Source organism: Plodia interpunctella, chromosome 13, assembly GCF_027563975.2.
Source record: "Plodia interpunctella isolate USDA-ARS_2022_Savannah chromosome 13, ilPloInte3.2, whole genome shotgun sequence".
In the NCBI taxonomy this organism is placed as follows: Eukaryota; Metazoa; Arthropoda; class Insecta; order Lepidoptera; family Pyralidae; genus Plodia; species Plodia interpunctella.
Window position 1 is genome coordinate 8,171,876 of NC_071306.1, and position 18,007 is coordinate 8,189,882.

An 18,007-nucleotide genomic window follows, 5' to 3' on the forward strand; every position below is an offset into this window, starting at 1 on the left:
ATTAATTTTAAGTTACACTTTAATTAATTGATCTTAATCAAATTAAAAAAAAAAAACAAAAAAACTACAATTTTTAGTTGCTTTTAAAACTAGCAACACAGTTAAGGAACCCATTCACGCTATAGCGTTGCCGGCCGTGCCGTGAGTGATGCAGTGCCTTGCCTCACACTATCCTGCCATCAGTTTCCAAATCAAACTTTTTTTGCATCATGAATAGGTACCTTTAAAAAGTCGTTGCCTAGCAACGAGTGAGTACATTTGTAAATAAAACACACAGAAATACGAAAAAAAAGTGTCTGTTTTAAATTATTTTTCCTAAACGTGGTTTATAAAGTAGGTATTTTGTTAGTGGAATATGAGTGTGAAATGTCGAAAGATAACTCCAATCTCCGCCTGCTAGGGTCGCCTGTTAATCTCTCGTACCGCAACAAAAAGAAAGACGACAGGAAGAACATAAGAAACAGGCCAAGATCAGCGCTGCAAAACTCTTGTCTTACACCGGTATTTGTGATTTTTATTATATTATGCCTTATGCTGAACTCACACTTTCATCATATTATCCCAGCCATATATGTTTTAGGTGGGAGACGGGGAATCATTAATAACCCCGATAAATAATTGTAACTAATTTGATTCACCTTTATTGTTTTGTTATTCATATTCCAATATAAATAAAAAAAGTCAAGAAACAATGCCTAAGTTTGAATATTTATTTTTCTACAATGATTTATTAAAATTAATAATATATCTTTTTTTCTATAACTTAAAGTACCTGTACTTACTTTTTAGGATGTACAAGAGAGGTATAAACGACCATTCTCTGCTGACACAAAGGACCGTGCCTCATCTACAAGAAGTTTCTTGAAAACATTCACTGCGGACTTACTTCAATCATACAATAGTAAGCACACATATTATGTTAACATAGCTTCATCACAACATATACAGAAAAGTGTCCGCCATAAGCTTCGTCAAAATAAGCATGTTGCAGATTTCTTCATGTAAACATTTTGACGAAGCTTCTTGCGGATTTTACTGTTGTATATTTTGACGAAGTTTGTGGCGGATACTTTTCTGTGTATGTTTTGACAAAGCATGTAGAAACTAATTATGTAATCTTTTATACAAATAAAACAATTTTAACTTAGCTGTCCCTGCATTCCAAATTATTATGAAAAATAATATTAATGAAGGCCTATCCATATCTTATGATGTCAATTGATAATCAATAAAAAATAAATACTAAAGTTTTTTGGGGTACTCCCCAAGAAACTTACCTAAAAACCAAAAAATAAAACAAATTTCAGTTTACATAAGACAGGATTTTTCTAATAATTCGTATGGAAATTTAAAGAACTGTATTTTTAAATACATAGTCATAAGAAAAATCTAGTAAGATAAATAATATTTGTTTCAGAACAATTAACATATTGTAACTTTTTAAATGTGAACCACGTGCTCACTTTGTTAACACTTGCAATACATTTTTTTTTACACTTGCAATACATTTTTTTTTACACTTGCAATACAATATTATTTTTACTAGGTTGCTTTCCTAATTTTTCAAGTACCATAACTTTGTTACAGATTCTCCAACTCCAGTACGTGTTGTTCCACCAACTACGGACTTGCTCCGTGCCTCCATTCAGAGCTACCCGATTCCAAGAGACAAGGACCTGTGTAGTAATGCCTCAGATTATGGCTCCGAAGACACTTTCATTAGTCTAGGAACTAAGATTAAAGCTAGGGCTCAATCTAGTCCCAAACCTAAGAACTCTAACAACAAAAATCATTTGAAATATAGGAACATTAATAAACGAAACCGTAAGGCTATGGAGAATAATTTGAGTGAAGACCAAAGTAGTTTAGGTTATGGAATGGAAGTTAAGATAACTGAAAGGCCTCAGAGACTTCTGTCGCCAAAAAGAAAAGAAATGCTATTTGAAAGGAACGGTTCACCATTTAAAAGCCATATGTATGAGTCTTATTTTGTTCCTTTGGATTCTGATAGAAAGAGTCCAGAAAATTCTCTAGCTGAATGTGTGACTTTTGGTAATAATAATATACAGGCTGAAGTTGAAGAAGCTATAGATTCGTACTCGCGTAGACTGACACTCACTCAGCAACAACTGTCTCTTGTTGAAGAAGAGTCGACACAAGATCTGGAAAGTGTTCCATCGCAGCACATGCCTAGTCTTTCTCCCGAAAATTCATTAGGTGACCCAAAAAATATAAACGAGAATGTCGAAGAAAATTATACTGGTCGCAACACTTACGTGGTAGATGTAAAGGATGATGATTATTGTAAACCTCAAACGTATTTAGGTGATACTAGGACTTACAGTAGCTTCTATGACGATTTCCATACAAATAACTTTGATAATTATAAGACTAAAATGTCTAGCACTGTTTTGAATACTGATTCATCTTCTAAAGATTCTGGCTATCATGACAGTGGAACCAATGATGAAAAGAATTTTGGTACAAACTTCTCACTTCCATCGACGTCCCTAAAGAGATCTAAATCGCAGAACAAGGTAGAAGATCAACCAAAAAGTTTAGATAGTGTTTCTACTACCAGCAATGAAAAAGGCTATAAAACATTTCCATTGGATAAAAAGTATCCTTGGAGCGAACCTTTAAACCATAGTCGTTTGCTATACAAAGACTTTTTCTTAAAGAAAGAAGGACATATTGCTTTGCCCCCACAAAACTCCCCAAGTAAAAGTGATATACAAAGTATCCCGAGCACAAGTGAAACCGCAGATGTTATTAAAACAGAAAAAGATGTTAATCTAGATTATCCATCGTATTTAATGAATAGTACCACAAAAGCATATACATCTAAAGTAATAGAAGATTACAAAAAGGAAATAGAAGCCATAAATAACTTACATGAATTAACGTTAAAAGACATTAAAACGGAATCTATATCGCCTACTCCATTAAACATAGATAAAATGTTTGAGCTAAATTCATCAACATTCAACGACGATAAGAAAGATATTTCATCACCTGAAGATTCTGATATTACTGATGTACCTATGAAAAATAATATGATCAGTAATTGTCTAGAAAATAATAAAATAGACATTTCTAAAGTATCCACTAAAGAATTGATACAAAACTATTTAAAAGTAAAAGAAGGAGATTATTTATCTAAGAACAACAAGAAGTTTGATAAGAAAAATAGTAATCTGAGTTTGAAATTTAGCGATACTGTTCCTAAACAAGAATGGAATAATAAAAATTCTAAAGCAGGGCTTAAGTCAACTATTCCTGTTAACATCAGAAATCAAACTCAGCGTCATCTGTGTAATGCCCGTACACCTTTGAGCGCTAGAATCGAAAGTGTACAACATGACAAAGATATTGATTCCTGGATGTCATTATCGGCTCCTTCGCCAAGAAATTTAGAAGTTAATGAAGTAGAACCAATAGCTGAAACATCAAAACCCGTAGAGATCAAGCAGATTGATGAAAAGATTGAAGATAAATCAACAGTCGATGTGCCTACTCCATCGACTACAACAGCTGAAACTCCTAAAAGCAAAGAGTTGAATAGTAACTCAACAGTTTTAGATATTTATTCTATGTTAAAAGAAATCGAAAGTTACGGAGACAATCCCGTGACTTCAGTCGCCAGAGCTGACGTCCCTGAAGCTAGTAACCAAGGAGATTCTAAAAAAGAGGAAGATACAGTTCCTAAAGATAATTTCTTGTAAGTTAAAATTATTGCTGGAAATAATGTTAAATTGTAAACCTGTAATACAATTATTATTGTTTTTAGGGAAATATTTGAATTTTTGGAGAAAGTTGAGCAAAGCGCCAATGACGCTTTATCAGTAGTCACAAGCGCCACTCCTCAGACTGTACCAAAGTAAGTATAAGAATATCCTATTGCAACTTCACAAGTTAATATTTTCTATGTTATTTTATTATTATGTCTTAAAACGATTGTTAAAATGCGATATTGAATCAGATTGGAAGTCCTTCTGAAACTGCCGTCGATGGAGCTGGCGCAGAGATTGGTGACGGCGTCATTGCAACTGGAAGAGAGATCTTGCTGCATCGCGCTACTGCAGGAAAGTCTGGCCAATCACAAGGAACAGGTAAACTTGATGTTTCATTTTCAGACTTTTGCCAACAATTAGCGGATCTTGGGCTCTGACGCTCTGATGAAGCAACATGGAAATCGCTCAGGTGAAAGTTTTGCTTTAAATTGTGGGTTAGACATAAATATCGAGCGGATTTTCTTGACATTTCCACCAAAGAAAGGAACTGATGAAAAATCCAATCGTTTATTGACTTAAAAAGAATAACTCTACAATTTCAGATGGTTAACAAAGTGAGCAACCTGGAGAAGCAGTCGCTCCGCAACATCGCCAAAGTGAAGCAGGAGTGCGAGGAAACCATCAAACGACACCAGAATTTTATTGATCAGGTATAAATCATTATCTTTATATTTCACATATGACAATGTTTAAAAATAACTAACCACGTTCTTTATTTTTTCAATCACCAATAAAGGTTTACTGAAGCTCCACTTTCTCTGTATAGATTAACTAATATTCAGTTCATTTTCATATAACGTATCTGGATACGTTAATCTGTTTAATCTGGATTTTAAAAAAGTCGCTTTCTTTTTTAATTTGTCCTAATAGTCGGTATTCTTTTAACACTATTTTTATAATAATATTTTCTTTCTTTTCTTAGCTAATAAATGACAAGAAGACCCTCAACCACCGCATAGAGCAACTAGTCGACGAGAGACGTTCTCTAGAAGAAAGATGGAAGCGATCCGCGCAAGCGCTTGAAGAGAGATACAAGCTGGAGCTGAGGAACCAACACGACAAGATGGCGGCCGCGCAACAGGTCACAAGTCATACAAATGTATCCATAGACAAAATAGATAAAGCATGAAGAATGAGACATATGTAGATGTAGATGCATATTTTCACTTATTTAACCCAGAAGAGATCCACCATGTTGAGATCCTTTTGTAGTATTGTAAGTGATTAACAGAAATTAATCCATCAAATAGTGGAATGTTGTATTCACATGTAGCTTTCTCATTGAACCAAGGAAAAACTCATAGCACACTGTACTATCCTATAGTTTGTTGTTAATGCAAAATGTGTCTACAGAAGACATTTTAAAGCTCACTTTTGACCGTCATATTGCCGGGTGGAGCGGTGCTGTAGAAGTGTTCTATAATATTAACAGTAATTTTATTACGGCATGGAAAATACAATAGATCAAAGTAACATTGATGTCCACTTTTCTTGTGGGTTTCATCTGCAAAAGTATGGCTACTTCCATTATGTCACGTGCCTCTCATCGCACTTTCACGTAACTTACATTCCAGGTGGCCAGGCAGCGTTGGGTGAGGCAAAAAGCTGAGAAAATTAAGGCAAGTTTTTTTTTTTTTGTTTTAGTTGTTATAGTGTTCCAGTGCATTATTTGTCACGTCTGTTTCAACTTTAATCGATTCTTTGTGTTATGTAACGTATAATAAATACCAGTTCATATCAATCATCAATGGCACCCATGGCAATGGTGTGGAGTATGACGCATGACCACCACTCTGGGCCCAATGAAGAAGGGTGGCTTCTAACGACTGCAAATACACCCAGAACCAACCACTTGGGAGGTGGAGATAACACATTTTGGTCACCTATCCAAATAAAAGCAGGCAAAGCAAATCAATAGCTTTTAGAAATTCAAATTGAAAATTAAATCACCTAATGTCAAATGAAATAAATCACACTTATGTAGAGTTTTTGACGAAGAATGTCGCGGACGGTAAATTGTGAACTGTCATAACATGTTAATAAAATATGTTATATAATAAGTTAATGTTAACATCAAATATGTCAATTTCCCTCAGGAGTTAACAGTAAAAGGTCTCGAAGGCGAACTTCGCGAGATGGCTGAACGTCAGCAGAAAGAAGTATCTGACCTGAAAATGTCGCACGCTGAGCAGATGGGTCGCGCTCACGCCAAGCACGCGGCCGAACTAGAGGAGTTGAGACGAACACTGGAGGCTGAGAAGGAAACTGCTTTGGTTAAAGAGAGGCAAATGGCAGCTACTAGGTGAGTCATATTGAGAAAAAAAAATAGAAAAATTAGAACTGAAGATGTCTGATGCTGAACAGAACAGAAACGTGGGGACAAATATTAGAAGATGCTATTGTAAATAAGGAGTGGCAGTTGGCGTCTTTTACGTGAGTAACTCTGAGAGCCAAAGAAGGTAGATAAGAAATGCAAGTTCCGAACTTATAGACTGTCCAATAAATAATACTGAGATTACAAAAAAGAGCATTTAGAACATTTTTTCTCGTGGACATTAATAGACTTTACGAAAGCGTTCGACAGAGTTAATCATAATGGTTTGTACAATAAACTGCCCTCTTGTATTATTTACGGAGACGTTACATATATTTCTAAGTATACGCTCGTATTTTGACTTAAGAACAAAGATTATTGCAAAGGATTCCAGCCCACACCATATATATTTCTATCTGGGGCACCACAAGGTTCTCACCTATGACATTTGTTTTTCATTACGTACATTTGTTGAAGATTTGTTTCTATTTTTCTCAGGCTAGAGAAGCAGATATTGGAACTAGAGCTAACATATCAAGAGCAGCGCACTCGACTCATGGCGGAGATGAGAGCGGAGAACGAACGCGCGGCCAACGACCTCGGGGCACGTGAGCGGGAGAGAAGAGAGGAAATAGGTGAGTAAACACAGATATTGTTTCTCGGAGTTTCTCTATTTCTAAGGCTGGAATTAAAAAAATATATCCTAGAAGGTAGTGGAGGTAGGTCCGGGACTATGACTATTCTTAAATAAATATAATTGTCTAGGGGTACCTAGGTAATTTGACTCCCGTAGGAAATTCAATTCAAACGTGTAGTAGTTGTCAAAATCAAAATCGAAGCCAAATCATTTATTTCACTTAAGTTTCTTTATCACGTCAAATTTTAAATTACATAGTATTTCTCAAAAAGGCGTACAAACTACTGGCGTTTCGGGACGACCACTGGCCGTTGTTTATAATTAAATTAATTTGTTCTGCTGTTGTAGAAAAATGGAGAGAAGAACAAGAGAAGCTGTTAGAAGAGAAAAAGCTACAGCTACAGGAACATATCGCCGAGGAAAAGGAGAAAATCGAAGTAAATCTGGTTATTTTACCATTACTCGTGGAATAATTAATAATTTTAGTAAAAACATTTTCTTAATCATTCAAGAATATGAATTCCAAAATGAAATAAACTAGCCTAAATTCATTCGTTCACGGGATTGCTACGTTTTGCACAACATACTTCTCTTTTGGAAAAATATTTGTCTTTAGTTTTGCATCCAACCGCCTTTTGAAGCCAACTCCCTTTTGGAATGCTGCTGTTGCCTCTAAGGGCATTTTATCCTTTAGTTGTCTTGTACAATATACGCGTGTGAGTATGCTGTGGTGCTATTCCAAAGTGTGAACGTTTAATTTTATTCAAGTCGCCTAAAGGCATTTGACATGACTTTTACAACTACTTACCGCCATCTAGTGGCAGATAGCATAACATTTTCACATTATTTTAAGGAACAACTTAAAGAGAAAACAAGAGAGCTTGAACAGAAATTCGAGCAATACAAGAAAGAATTTGAGGCGGAACAGCAGATGAATTTGAAGAGGAAGATATCAGAGATATCCGCTCAGCACAAGTTGGAGCGAGACAGGGAGATAGAGCGGGCCATAGACAACATGGAGGCCGAGGCTCAGGTGGGGAGGAAGGAGCTGCAGGAGGCGATCAGGTTTGTATATAAAGTTCTGTAAAAAAATATGCTATTAGGTTGTCATCCATATTATTATAAGGTCGTCTGGATATAGACCGACTACTAACTGAATGCTTCTGAATTGATTTATCTATATAAAAATGTATTTGAGAGAATTACAGTCTTAACTAATCCTACCTGTGCCACATGAGCTTGAATACCATTCTCAATGATGTACAGTAGTTTTCATAGACCACCACTTACTTCCGTTGAAGGAAAACGTCGTGAGGAAATCTGCACACTTGTTGATTATTAATTTGTGTGTGCAATGGAGAAGGCGATGGCAAACCTCTCCATTAATAATGCCAAGAAAGTCGTTGTGTGTGTTTCTTTTCACTTAATGACCCGACTATGAAGAGAGACTGCAAGTACACTAGCAATACCGATTACAAAATATGGAGCAACGGCGGACTTATTGCAGTCATCGTTATTATTAACTAACTTCGCCCCGGGGCCTCTCTCCCGTTAGAATTTCGAGATAAAAGGTAATCTGTGTGTTATTCCAGGTTATATTCTACCAGTGTACCAAATTTCATAACAATCCGTCCAGTAGATTTTGCGTGAAAGAGTAACAAATATACATGTATACACACATCCTCACAAACACTTATTATAGTGTGATATTATTATTAGCAATCATAATAATTAATAATGATGGTGATGTCCAGGAGAAACAAGGAACAGTACGAGGCGGAGCTGAAGGAGTTGGCGGAGACTGAGCAAGCGACGTTGCGGCGATATCAAGAGGCGCAGGCCCGGGTGCGCCACACTGAGCAAACTTGTGAGTTTACATAAATTACTCATTATATAGCACAGGAAATATAGCTTTTTTTTGAACTAATAATAAATATTCTCGTGTTTAGTTTTTAGATCAACAAAAAGCTAGCTATGCCCTCTCCATTCCATCAGTACTTTGAGATTTGGTTATATCTATTTTAAGATGTACTTTGTAACAAAATAATGGTAAAAAAAAAATGACAGTACTGTCATTAGAAATGTTTTTTGACTCCGAAATCCGTGATGTCACAATATATTGTGTGACAAACAAAATTTTATCCAGAGCTTCCATATATAATTTTGTAGATGTGTATATCTACTTATGTTATGATACAAATATATATATTTCTAATTTACATTATCTATTTCAGGCGCTGATTTTGAAGTCACAATCAGTCAACTGGAGACTCGCAACAAACTTTTAATTGAGGTAAACTAGTGTTATTTATTGTATAGCAAATAAATATTTATTTATTATTTACTAGCTGTGCCGTAGGAATTTTTGGACAAATAATTCCTATCCGTGTACTAAATTTTATTAAGATCCGTTCATTAGAATCCCTTTAGACGTCGTCGAAACTATCTTTCTAAATGCGATCGAAAACTTGTATTGTTCATAATTATGTAATTTAGTAACAAATATTCATCCAAACTTTCATATTTATAGTAGGAAGTTGTATTGCCGGTATTTGCCCGCGGTTACATTCGCGTGTATTTCCCATGGGAACAGATTTTTTCGGGTGGAATGGTACCCTATATATCTTTTTACATATTCTTAACTTTACTTGTGCTAAATTTCGAGAAGATTGGTTGAGCGGATAGGTGAAGATTCAAGAGATATCGGACAAGTAAATAAACAAACTTACTTTCACATTTATAATATTGATATATAATTAGTATTAGGGTAGTATTAAGATGATTAAATTTTCTCAACCGTTTAAAATACATAACATAATTGCAGAAAAACAACCAACTGGAAGCGCAAATGTCAGAAATCCGGTCGAGCGCAGAGCTGGCGTGGGCGCAGCGCGTGGACTCGCTCAAGAAAGAGACGGACGATATGAAGAGGACGCACGAGGAACAGATGCACCAGCTGTATGCCAAGTGAGGATGTATACTATACTTTGTAAAACATAGCTTGATATATTGACTATACGAATCCAGTGTTAATAATATGAAGTTTGTCATCATTGTGGTATAGTTTTATAACATTTTTTGTAATTTAGGGTGAAAGTGGCAGTGGCACGCAAAGACTCCGCCATACAGGCGCTCACCCGCGAAGCCGGGAAGTACCAGGAGAAGATAACTCTATTGGAGCAGAAACTTCAGCAACAACGAAAGGACTTCCTCAAGCAAAAATAATTCAGATCTCGTGAGCTATAAGGTATATAATTGCATTTTTTTTATTAGCCCATGGTGAGCTGGGCAAAGGCCTGCTCATCGCACTACTCCTTATAATAATGTCAGCTAGTACTAGGAGAAGATAATCTTATAGGAGCATCCACTGCGAAAGGATTATCATCAGTATCAATAATCGTCTTTGTTACTCGCGACAAATATAAGAAAGTATCAGGAGAAGATTATTATTTAAGAAAAAAGTACGGTTGGAAGGATCTTCTCAGGCAAAAAATAAGAACATTTTTTTATTCGAATGCTTTCGTTTTTGTGAGCACTTTGTCACAAAATTTTTTTGTATCTTATTAAAAAAATAATAACCACATAGGGTTACCACTATATTATTACAAAAGGTACTAATTATAACGCTTTCGAAAGTGTAATGTTTTTTTAACTACCACTATAAGCCAACATTCAGATTAAAGTGTGTTTTGTTACGAGTATATGCTGTGTTATTGCAAAATTATCTTGTGAAGCATTTGTATTATCCTTTTATAATCGTATCTTTTTGAGCAAGTTTCGCAAATTCCGAGTGAATTAAAGTGATATTATATAATTATATGATGTTAATAAAAATGTTCTCGCTTTGTGCTCCAGTGGGGGGCGCCATTGTAGCCTTGATCAAAATATTGTTGAACTCGCACAAACAATTCTACTGATTTTTTAAGATCTCATAGCTAAGTTAGCATAAATTAGAATAATTTGAAAATTATTTATTTTTTATGATTCCAATTTGTATTCCGTCCAGTGAAATTATGCATTTTACTATTTATTTTAGGATATTTATATTTGTAATAGAATATTGATTTGTTAAAATACCAAAGAATTTCACGTACTTTTTCTTGTGTAAAAGTTAGAGGGCAATTATTTTTTATTTCTAAGTGCTCCATAGATAATATAGAATATTTATCTTTGGTTCGTTTACATATTTTAAGGAATAGTTGTCCTCTGACTAGCTAGATATATACTAGAGCTATTTAACATTTATGTATAGAGAAATTTTTTAAAACACGAAATATATTTTTCTCTTCTCTATTATCTGTCTGTAAACTAGACATGTGACGCCATTTTTGTTTCAAAGCAATGTGATGTGGTTGCCAATAAATGTTATTTTAGCATAAAATGAGTTGATTTATTTCTCGACTTAACTGACAAATTCTTAAACTTATTCGGTTTTATTACTTATGTATATTCATCTGTAACAAAAATTTTTTAATTTTTAAATAACACGACTACAAAAAAATTTAAAATAAACTTTAATATCAATCATTTAAACGTATACCATAGAGGTAAATACTTAAAGCTGTGTAAAATACTATTCTATATAAACAACGTCTATTATAAAATCACCACGGCCTCCACATTTCTGTACTACTAGTACCTGAGGTGCCTTGTGCCGGCGACTTTGAGCTAATGTCAGCCTCTTCTTTGACCTCCACCTTCTCTATCACCATTTCTTTTTTGACACTCGAAGACTGCGCAAGGGAAATCGCAGTATGACTTATAACTGTTCTTGGAATCTCACTTTTTATCACTCTATCAAAACCAGGCCTCTCCAAAGGCGTTGGAATGCTTTCAGGCACCGTTAACTTCTTTTCTGGTACTCTTTTGAAAGCCGATATTTTCTCTGGCGATCTCCTTTCATCCTTCTCAACCGGTTTCCTTTCCGCCTCTATTCTTATGACCTTCGGTGTTGGCCCAGATATCTCCACTACGGGCCTTTTTAATTTGTGTCTAATGGAATAATCGACAGCTCTTTTTGGAGACGCGTCTATTCCAATTTTGTAATTTTCAACGTCTATTATAATTGATAGCGGCTCCATATACTTCTTGTTACGTAGCGCTTCTTGCTTCAATGTTTCTGGTGATATCGTTGTAGACGAGACTGTAGGTTTCTGTGTTTCTGGACTGGAGTCCTGGTCTGATGCTGACCTGCTGGGGGGAGTCGGGAACGGGAAGGTCTGGACGGGCCGCGGAGGAGTTTCGAGTTCTGTGGAAGAGTCGCACGCGGAGTCGCACGACAAAGGGCTGAGAGGAGGGCTGGCGGGTTTTAGGTTTTTGACGAAATGGAAAGCGCTGGGTCGGTCGTGGTCTATTCTGAGGGGGTCAGGGACGAGCGGAGGGTATTCAGGGACGGGGTGGAGGTGCTCGATGCCGTCGATACAGGAGTTCAGATGATTGCCGAGTCTGTGGCGGAGGCCGGTGGGCACGCTGGCGAGGCGGGAGAGGTAACGGCGGACTTCCACGGCACAGTCGCCGAAGCCGGACTTGAAGCGGTGCAGAACCGCGGGGTCGGCGGCGATGGCGGCCGCCAGCTGCTGGCGCTGCAGCTTCTGCAGGTGCTTCACGGTCAGCTCCAGAATGTCGGCTTTCTCTAGCTTGGAGTGACGGGCGGGCTGGAAACAGAACAATTTCATTGTAAATATTTGTTAACTTTAGATTCGAAATAAAAATTGAGATTTGAGGGGTTTAATATGTGCTGATACTTATATTACACCAAAATAGTTGGCCTTACCGGCCTGACCGTTGGCCTAATTGGGCAAAAATGTGTTTGCCCAATTATTAATTAATTTAAAAATTAACAATGACATTGAGTTTGATATGTATGCTAAAATATTACACCAAAAAAGCGTTGACATTATTGGCCAAAATGTGCTAGGTATCGAATAGTTTTTTTAATATGTAACCGGTTTCAAAAAAGGAAGAGGTTCTCATTTCGTCCCAATCTTTTATTTATAATATTTTTTTTCTTATCAGAATCTTATAAGTATGTTCCACCGTTGCGGGTGGCCTATGCAGGGTTATCAAATTATCATCAATCACAATAAAAGGGCTAATCAAGTGTATACTTACGTCTTTGTCACTTTTATCCAGTAGCAACTCTTTGAGCTCGTTGAGACAATGATTGATGCGCGCGCGCCGCTTCTTCTCCATTATTGGTTTGTTCGTCTGTTGAAAAAATAATGTACGTAGTTTAAAAAAAATATGTTCATGAAGAATAGTATTTCCTTGACTTTCGTTCAAAATTTGTAAATTTAATATTTTTATTATATTTATTATATTATAATCAGTTTATTTTACACTTACACAATATGGTGCAATGTAAATAAACATATGTTAGGTGTTGCTACTATTTTCACAATATCAACAATTTTGTTTTTATTATTCGAAAAATCTATCGACCCTTATACCTTGGTGTCAAAACCAATCAGACTATAGGCATCATTCCAAATTTTGACAAATGTACGTAAAAAAATTTTTTCATCATATAATCCTAAAAAAAACACTTTTCACATCACTTTTTCACCAAACACCAACCTTTCTTAACTCTGCCTTGGTCATCCCATGGGTGGGCTCAGAGAACCCAGTCTGGGAATCATCGTCTTCACTGCAAGGCATCCTGAATTTTTACAAAGTTCACTAAACACACGTCTTCACACTACGGCTGCCAGCCATTTAATGAAAATTTCCACTATGGGAACGTAGAGCAAAATTCATAATGCATTTCTTCCCGTATCCATCCTGTTTTGAAGACAAAGGTGTATAACATTGCTGTCTCGCTCTGACGCCAGGCGTTATGCGGTGGGAACTGTATCGGAATGTTTTGTTTTCGTTCTGTCTCGTTCTGATAGGGGACTTCGTGTGAATGGAGCTTGTGGTCGGGTGGTTGTGAATATTTGCGGTATTCAGGTTCGATTATGTTTCAGAAAATGATTTTATTATTTTTTAAAATATTTTATTTGCACTCGCTCACTCAAAATCACATACCTCAATCATGATTTTAACTACTTCTACACTGGCATTTAATAAATAATTTTATAATATTATAATATTTTTAATAATAATAAAATATTTTTTTCGATAAATAAATTGACAGTAACATATAAATGAATAAATATTTAAATTCTTTTATATATATAAAATTAAATCTTTAGGTCTGTACAGATCAGGCAAACATTTAAAAAATAGGCACTTAAATCATTCTAAGTAAGTACTTTACTTATTTTATAATATGTATAAAAATAGCGCAAGTAATGATACATCCGTCAACGGGTCCCTTATCCTGTGTATGGGAATGCAGAACCGTGCGCACCCGTCAAGAACCGTATTTATTTCCCCTACAACCCACACGCGAAACTCCGTACTTGATGATAACGCACCTTTCCATGAAGCACATAATTTTTTGTTCGCACACCTTTACGGATAAACTCGATACTTCATGTGTGCGTTGTAGCGTGAAGGGTGTGGACATAAAGTTTAGAGTTTTTTTCGTGGATTTGCTCGTGGGCTGATATGGTACTTTATGGACAGGGGTGTCGATGGTTTCTCACGATGTGTGGGAATGCGCCAAGGTGCAAGGGTCGATACTACCTATACACGACGTCCGTCGTGTATAGGTAGTATTGTTTGCAATGAGGTGTTGTAATTCATGTAAATTTGGTGCAATTTCTGTTGCAATTTAAAAAATACATATTGATTATTGATTTATAACATCAGCTAACAAATTGTGATTTCTCATGAGAAATATATACTTAAGTTAATAAATAATTTATAGGAAGATACATTATATGAAAAAATAATAAATTATATGTTGTAGATATGATAAAAATTCTCAACATTACTGTACATAGCCAGAATGTTTAAAAAATACTCAATTGCAAATAAGTACAATAAGGTCCCAACGTAGTAAAAACAAATGAATATACATACCCTCTTTTTTACAAAAATACAGTTAAATAACTATAGTTCAGTTCAGACTAGTTGTAGTGTCGCCCGCCTTAGAATAGGCTCACTCCATATTCTCTCGTGGATGTCGTACGAAGAGAAATAAGGGAAACATAGCCTTAACAGTTGATAGGCAACAACAGCATTACCAAAGAGCATTCCCATTGACGTAAAGTAATTAGGCGGCCGGTTGTAAAATCATAGACAGTCATCTTCAAAATTTACGCGAACCCTGGGCTTTTGGGCGCCACAGCTCCTAATGTAAAAGCAAATATGAAAGAGAGAGAGAACTACAGTTCAGATCATCCCGTATAAAAAACAGGACATAAGTAAATGCCGTTGTCCTTCGAGTCCAGGTGGTCATACCCGACCTTTACCCGTACTTTCATGCATTATATTAATATTTAATTAGGCCGCTGCCGCTTTCTCCCACGGTCGTCTTTTAATTACAAACACAAAGTATTCATTCATAAACAACGTTAGTTAAATAGAAATACGAACTGTTTTTCTCTTCTAAAACAGCATAAATAACTTTGTCAGAACGAATGGTGGGCGAAGATAAATAAAAAGCTGGAAAAAATAATGATAGCTTTTAGTGTTATTATCTGAAGATTTAAATTCGAATGTCATGTTTTGCATTAACAGTAAAGATAAGTTGGTATTTGCTGTTGAAGAAGTGATGTGTGACGAGATCGCGTGGAGCCAATGAGCGTTGATGTCATATGTCGCTGATGTGTTAATGAGGGTGCGCGGTGGGAATTTTTGTTTGGGAGTAATTTAATAACGAAATTTAAACTATCAGCATCACATCAATGTGAAACAAAAGAACAGCCCATTTAAATAATTTATTATTGATTTTAAGAAATTTGTATTTAATTATGTACCTGTGAATGTAAGTCACCCTAGGTATATCTAATCCTAAATAATATTACGAATGGGAAAATAAGTTTGTTTGACCTCTTCAGGTTCCTACCACCTACTCAAGTAATCGTCTTGAAATTTTATATACCTATATTTAGTTTGAAGTATATGGAGAAGGCCATATGGTACCTTTATTGAATCCCAGAAAAATAATTGTTCTCATGGGAAATTCACGCGGCCAAGCATAAGCTATTTAGTAAAGATAAATTAGTTACAGCAATACCTATAAATACCAGCAAAACAAAATACCTTTTTGTTGATAAACATAATTTCAAGACAATTCAATTTTGTGTCAGAAACTGCGACCAAAAATCATATGGAAATAAGTATAAACGTGTATTCCCGGTTTGTTCCATCAGAGCCCAGGGCCCGCTTTTCTACTTTTTCTTCTCCTCTTCACCCGGTCTTTGGTATACTAGTTAATAGCACACTATTATTATGTCACCTGCATAATTATATCATCTCAAGTGCGACTTCTAACTCTATTACTTAAACGGAACACCAAAAACAAACAAAACATTTTCTTCTCAACGTGATCTACATCTAATCACAATTCGGCCGAAAGTAAAAGTAAAAAATGGTTCATTCGCACGACCCACAATGGTGGGAATCTGTGGGAATAACGGATCAGCTTCCTTCCTCGGGGATTGAGGATGTACCTAATTAATTGCTTAGACGGCATTTAGAAGGCCGTCCCTAACGGGAAGGTCGATTCTCACATGCTTACTAATATTTTGTAGCGAACAACTCGTTAAAAAAATCTTCAGAGAGATATTTTAATCTTGTGTTTTTGTAAATACCTATAATGTCATACAGGTATATATTTTTACAAAAACACAAGATTAAGATTTTTATTATTTATACTATAGCTACGCGTCCCGGCTTCGCTCGGGTAAAACCATAATAAATTATACACCTAAATCTTCCTCAGAAATCCCACAATCTATTTTTTAAAAGCCGCATCAAAATCCGTAAGCGACTGCTTTGTACTACCCACTTAAGCCTTATGTTGCAAAGACAAATATTCATATCCTCCTGAGTAAATAACAATAAAAAGAATTTTGGTACATTGATAGTAGATACTTATAGACAGCGTAGGACCATTCAAATTATTATTGTCTTATCATCTACTCCGATTTATGGTTGTCCTGCTTCATCAACACAGGTTTTTCGTCTAGGTCTTGAATCTAGTAATTAAATTAAACGAGTAACACTCCTTATAAAATATCTACTAACCGTTAAAAATAAAAACGAACCTAAGTATCCAATATTTTGAACAAAAAATACTATGTTTAATAAAAAGGGCATCCTTCCCAGTTCTCAAATCTGGACCACTTTGCTTCCGTCCAAATATTTCCCATGCGGACAGGTGGTACAAAAACTCGCGCCCTTTTATATCAACTCTTTTTTTTATTAGAGGCAAAGGAAAAAACCGTCGACATCCGGGGCGGTTTCCGGGTCATGCGGACGCGGCCACAAAAACCTCTGTAGTAATCCGTGATTGATCGACAAATATTTATACATGTTACGTAGTAACCTACGTGAGAATTACTTTCGATTCTTGAGCAAATAATATTGAAAATATGATCAGATAATATTCGTACAGAAACTGAACCGTGAAGTCCGATTCGAAGGACCAAGATTAAATTAAAATATTGGAATGAAATTTAGCTAACAAGCTTTGAAAATAAATAGATAGGTACCTAAATACCTATTTGCTAGACCCAATAACACTACACACTACGAAAATAACACACTGATGGAACGAGACACTATTCGGTTTACTTCAAGATATGTAAGGTACTAGATTTCAATATTTTTTATGGACACTGTTTTTTCGGAATCTATAGATACAAAAAATAAAAAAGCGACCATACACACAAAACGTCATTTTCACATCAAAGTTGTGTTACTTACATTCCCACGGTGGCGTATTCGGCTCGACAGGTGCGCCAGGGACCCTTCTTTTTTATTAATTAATAGTAAACCTTATGGCAAGTTAATAAAGTTGAAATTAGATCATTATTACCATACGTAGGGGCTTTTCTAGTTAGCATTCGATGAAATTGGATCTTTGCTACCTTTTTATTAATATTTGCATTCGACTGGTTTGAGTTTTTTGTTATACTTAATCCATATGACTTTTTATGATACTAATTAATTATAATTTCCAATCTATAATAGGTAATATACCAACTGAGGGCATGTTTCACCACTCTTATAAAATGTCATATTATTGTAATCAGATAGATAAACTAACCAGCTGGGTAAATCTCATTGACGAGATTGACCAGTTTTCAATATTTGTGATACCTACATATTTTAAACTACTTAGACACTTTATCAGCAAACGAAACA

The 18,007-nt window shown here is 35.6% G+C and overlaps 2 protein-coding genes across 3 annotated transcripts; one reads left to right on the forward strand and one right to left on the reverse strand.

Moving 5' to 3' along the window:
* Positions 1–141: 141 nt before the first annotated feature.
* dila (dilatory) lies at positions 142–11,126 on the forward strand. Of its 2 annotated transcripts, XM_053753949.2 has the most exons (16): positions 142–501; positions 790–901; positions 1,588–3,721; positions 3,791–3,880; positions 3,983–4,112; positions 4,337–4,444; positions 4,717–4,875; positions 5,369–5,413; positions 5,891–6,096; positions 6,607–6,743; positions 7,094–7,182; positions 7,599–7,810; positions 8,500–8,612; positions 8,980–9,038; positions 9,570–9,712; positions 9,835–11,126. In XM_053753949.2, the coding sequence occupies exons 1-16, from the start codon at positions 367–369 to the stop codon at positions 9,968–9,970; spliced, it is 4,008 nt and encodes a 1,335-aa protein (XP_053609924.1). In that variant the 5' UTR covers positions 142–366; the 3' UTR covers positions 9,971–11,126. The 2 variants fall into 2 exon arrangements, with proteins under 2 accessions (XP_053609924.1, XP_053609925.1); XM_053753950.2 differs by lacking the exon at positions 5,369–5,413.
* A 79-nt stretch (positions 11,127–11,205) lies between these two features.
* Positions 11,206–13,511, reverse strand: LOC128674744 (transcription factor HES-4-B-like). The gene is made up of 3 exons (XM_053753609.2): positions 13,322–13,511; positions 12,857–12,952; positions 11,206–12,399 (listed from the first exon to the last, which is right to left on the reverse strand). The coding sequence occupies exons 1-3, from the start codon at positions 13,400–13,402 to the stop codon at positions 11,350–11,352; spliced, it is 1,227 nt and encodes a 408-aa protein (XP_053609584.1). The 5' UTR covers positions 13,403–13,511; the 3' UTR covers positions 11,206–11,349.
* Positions 13,512–18,007: the final 4,496 nt, after the last annotated feature.

What these genes read in the sequence shown, in the direction of transcription:
- LOC128674744 (XM_053753609.2), bottom strand. Translation starts at nt 13,402, where the DNA reads ATGCCTTGCAGTGAAGACGATGATTCCCAGACTGGGTTCTCTGAGCCC. An exon ending in CCAAGGCAGAGTTAAGAAAG is followed by an intron (nt 12,953 to 13,321) that starts GTTGGTGTTTGG and finishes TTTTTTCAACAG; the next exon opens with ACGAACAAACCAATAATGGA. An exon ending in TGGATAAAAGTGACAAAGAC is followed by an intron (nt 12,400 to 12,856) that starts GTAAGTATACAC and finishes TTCTGTTTCCAG; the next exon opens with CCCGCCCGTCACTCCAAGCT.
- dila (XM_053753949.2), top strand. Translation starts at nt 367, where the DNA reads ATGTCGAAAGATAACTCCAATCTCCGCCTGCTAGGGTCGCCTGTTAAT. An exon ending in AGATGGCGGCCGCGCAACAG is followed by an intron (nt 4,876 to 5,368) that starts GTCACAAGTCAT and finishes CTTACATTCCAG; the next exon opens with GTGGCCAGGCAGCGTTGGGT. An exon ending in ATGCACCAGCTGTATGCCAA is followed by an intron (nt 9,713 to 9,834) that starts GTGAGGATGTAT and finishes TTTGTAATTTAG; the next exon opens with GGTGAAAGTGGCAGTGGCAC.